The 3,437-nt window shown below is 53.6% G+C and overlaps 1 protein-coding gene across 1 annotated transcript in view; it reads left to right on the top strand.

Moving 5' to 3' along the window:
- Nucleotides 1–1,852, top strand: part of TPCN2 (two pore segment channel 2) — a gene marked incomplete in the record, with an annotated part of 37,705 nt that extends 35,853 nt beyond the window's left edge. Inside the window, 3 exon segments of the mRNA XM_014585326.2 lie at nt 472–553; nt 934–1,028; nt 1,203–1,852. Coding sequence (XP_014440812.1) covers nt 472–553; nt 934–1,028; nt 1,203–1,281 — 256 coding nt within the window.
- Between the last annotated feature and the right edge of the window lie 1,585 nt (nt 1,853–3,437).

Genomic DNA, 3,437 nt, shown 5'->3' with positions numbered 1-3,437 from the left:
TGCTGGGGTGACATCGTGGTCTTATCCCTCCCCTACACATCCCACTGCAGCTCTCAGGCCATGCCCTGACCCTGTGTTACATTTCCTGTGGTTACTGGGGTGTAGGAGGAACATGGCCTACCATGTGTTTGACCAGGGCTTCTGGGGAATTCTGTGGGGGTGAGAGATCCCTGGGGAGGCTGAGCAAATAAGACAATTCAGCCTGGAGCTTGTAGAGCTCATACCAGCAGATGGGCCTCGGTTTGAATCCCAGCTCGACCTGCTGGTTGAGCTACCTTGGGCAACTTGTTGCATATTGCTAAGCCTCAGTTTGATCCTTTCTGAATGAGAGTGGTCATAGCCTCTGTACCCTGGGATTACTGATCAAGAGTCCAGACTTGTCGCATCCGGGCACCAGTTCTTGTTTGTGTTCCTTGAATGCTCTTGCCATGCTCACGGTAGGCTTCTGGGTGGGCCTCCTTGTCCCTGCAGGTGGTCGAAGGTCTATTTTGTGTTGTGGTGGCTGGTGTCGTCTGTCATCTGGGTCAACCTGTTCCTGGCTCTGATCCTGGAGGTATCAGAAATCCCTGCCTTTGTGGTTCTCCGTGGTCATTTCTAACTTAGTGAAGCTGCCCACTGGTCCTGCCTGGAACTTCGGTGCCCGCATCTGTGCCCTGAAGCCATGGCCCTGCTTCAGTCTGAGTCCTCCCCATCTTCTTAGCCTTGGCTGCTAGGACCCTGTGCGTGGTCCTGATATTTGACCTGTCAGGATCCTCAGACCCCTGGGGCTGGAGAACTTGGGCGTCAAGTTCCTGCTTAGCTGGAGCAGGCAACCTCCTAGCTAGCTCCCTGTGGTGGACACGAGACCAACAGTGAGGAGGGTGGTGGGGGGCAAGCTGTTTCCAGGCAGGACCCGCACTCACCGGCCACCCTTCCCTCCCTCCCACCTGTCAGATCTTCCTCCATAGGTGGTACCCTCGCCGTCACCTGCATCCCCTTGCTGGGACCCAGGAGGCCACCTACGAGGTGTCTGTGGAGCTTATGTTCAGGTGTGTGGGTGGGGCAGGTGCCCCCTGTGGCCTCATGAGCTGTGAAGATGAGAGCTGGAGAGGGGGGCGGGGCAGGAGGTGGCAGGCAGGGGCAGCAGATGGTGAGCAGGTCCTCTGACAGCGGGCCTCCCGCCTACCTGCTACCTGTAGTCCATCTTCTTCCCAATTCTCTAGGGATATCCTGGAGGAGCCAAAGGAGGAGGAGCTGATGGAGCGGCTGAGCCGCCACCCTCACCTACAGCTGTGCAGGTGACATCCAGGTCTCCTTCCTGGTTGAAGCTGCTGGCCTGGGACAGATGTTGGTCGTGGAAGAGGCAGAAGGCCATGGCCAGGCGGGAAGAGGCCTTTCCTTTGGGACTACTGAGCTGGGGACAGCTGGAGGCCGGGACAAGGAGCCAAGCCCTTCATTTGCTGCCCAACAGGATCACCACCAGCTTCTCTCTGTAGCACCGGCAGAACGGCGGCAACCACGCCATGCCACTTCCTTTTGTAAGCTGCTTCAGTGAGATTTTCACTTTTTTAAGTAAGGAGATAGAGTGACTCCACAGGGACCTTTAAGAAGAAAAGCAGAAAGCCATGATCTGCCCTATGAGCACTGTATCTTCCATGGTGCCTTAGCTGCGGTGGTGTTCAGGGACCAGAGGCCCACATGGAGCCTGCATTGCTTAACTGGCAGGTTTCCAGGGCATTAAGGCTGGGATGTTGGTGATTTTACACGAAGAGAATGTTGGCTGTGTTTGCTATTTGAATGAATGTGATTGGGTTTATTTCTTTATGGGTCTGAATGCCAGTAATTTTTATCAATAAGCCATGCAAAGACTTAAGAGTATCATTCTTATTTGTGCACAACTCCAGTTCTGGTGCAGGGCTGCTTGGTAAGGTTGTTTAGATTGTGCACTGCACAAGGATGTCTGGCTGCAAGGGTGTGTCCTGGCATGGGCTGCCTACCTGCAGTGAGGGGCACCTTTCTCTATTTGCATGCATGCCTGTGTGACCCTGCTTTGTCCTCGGAGTGTGTGCCCAAGGGGGCTGAGCAGTGTGTGAAAGGCCACAGTGTCCCTAGATCAGACTCACAAATGGCTTCCACATTTCAAGTGTCAACATAAGTGATTGGCAGAATGGTTCCCAGAGGCCTCTGTGGATCAGAGAAGAAAGCTGGTGTTGATTAGTGACACGTCTGTAGTGGGGGGCACTGAAGAGGAAGTGAAGGCTCAGGTGCCTGTTCCACACTGGGAAGTGATCCCCCAGCTTGTCTGGGAAAAAGAGATTTGAGGAAGGTATACCTGAAAAAAGTGACTTCTGAGATGTCATGAAGTGTGGTGCTCAGAGTTTTATAATTCCTGGTGACCATTTCACGTACCCACTACATTACGGCTTCTGGTCAGTCTTGGAGCTCATCTGAGATCCTGGTGTTTACTTGACATCCCTCAGGTTTGGGGGATTATGGGGTGCTATGAGGATACTCCCAGACCTGACCTGCCCTCTCTGCAGACTGCCTTCTTGGAAGGCTGGCTTTGGGTGGGGAGGGGCTCTTGGAATAGTGGAGTGCAAGGTGCTTCTCTGGGTCCCATGGGTGGGCCCGCCCTATCAGCTACCCTTAACACCAACTGTTTCTGCAGCAACCCCCTTCTGCTAAGGTTTGGCGCCATCTAGTGGTGAGAACTCCTTCACTTGTCCTTATTTTTATTGCGAAGTGGACTCTGAGATCCCCAGAACAGCTGCTCTTTTCCTGCAGGCCAACTTGAGGGCTGCTCCGTCCGTCGACATCTCACAAGTCCCTGAGATATATCTGAGCCCAGGGCCCACTGAACTGGCTGGCATTGCAACATCCCCACCTTGGAGTGAGTCTAGTTTAATGTCGTGGAGGATGCCTCTGCCCTCAGTCCTGAGTCTGTGCACATCCCAGCTCTGACTCTGCAGGTCCAGCCTGCATTCTGGTTTTGGGGCAGTGTGCAGAGAAGTTTCCCTGATGTTCCCTGTCAGGCAGCAGGTAATTCTGACATATGCTGGAAGGGGAACCAAAGCCACCATTCTTTGGGGGAGTGTGTGTATGGTGTGTGTAGGGAGAGACTGGAGGGGCAGGTGCCTTTAACTCAAGCTGGGATCACATGAATATTTGGTCCCCGAAGCTCATGTTCCTATGTCAGTTTCAAAAAGTGTAGACTTTTAATCTTTGCTTGAATGACAGCTCAGGCTGACTTCAACAAGGCTAGCTCAGGCTCAACTGTGTTGGCTGGGGAGGCTGGGTTGAGGGGATCACTGCAGTGCCCACAACTCCAACCAACCGGGTGTTCTGTGGAGTTCAGTGGCAACCATGGCTGCCATAGAGAAAGTCCATCTGAGGAAGGACAAGTGTCTGCATCTCAGACCAACTCTCAACAGTTCTGGTGGGCTTTCCTGTGGTTTTCT

The sequence above is a fragment of the Tupaia chinensis genome, unplaced genomic scaffold (assembly GCF_000334495.1).
Source record: "Tupaia chinensis unplaced genomic scaffold, TupChi_1.0 Scaffold149501_1, whole genome shotgun sequence".
Lineage (NCBI taxonomy): Eukaryota > Metazoa > Chordata > Mammalia > Scandentia > Tupaiidae > Tupaia > Tupaia belangeri.
The sequence above is the reverse complement of the archived record's forward strand: the minus strand, read 5'-3'. Positions and strand labels throughout refer to the sequence as shown.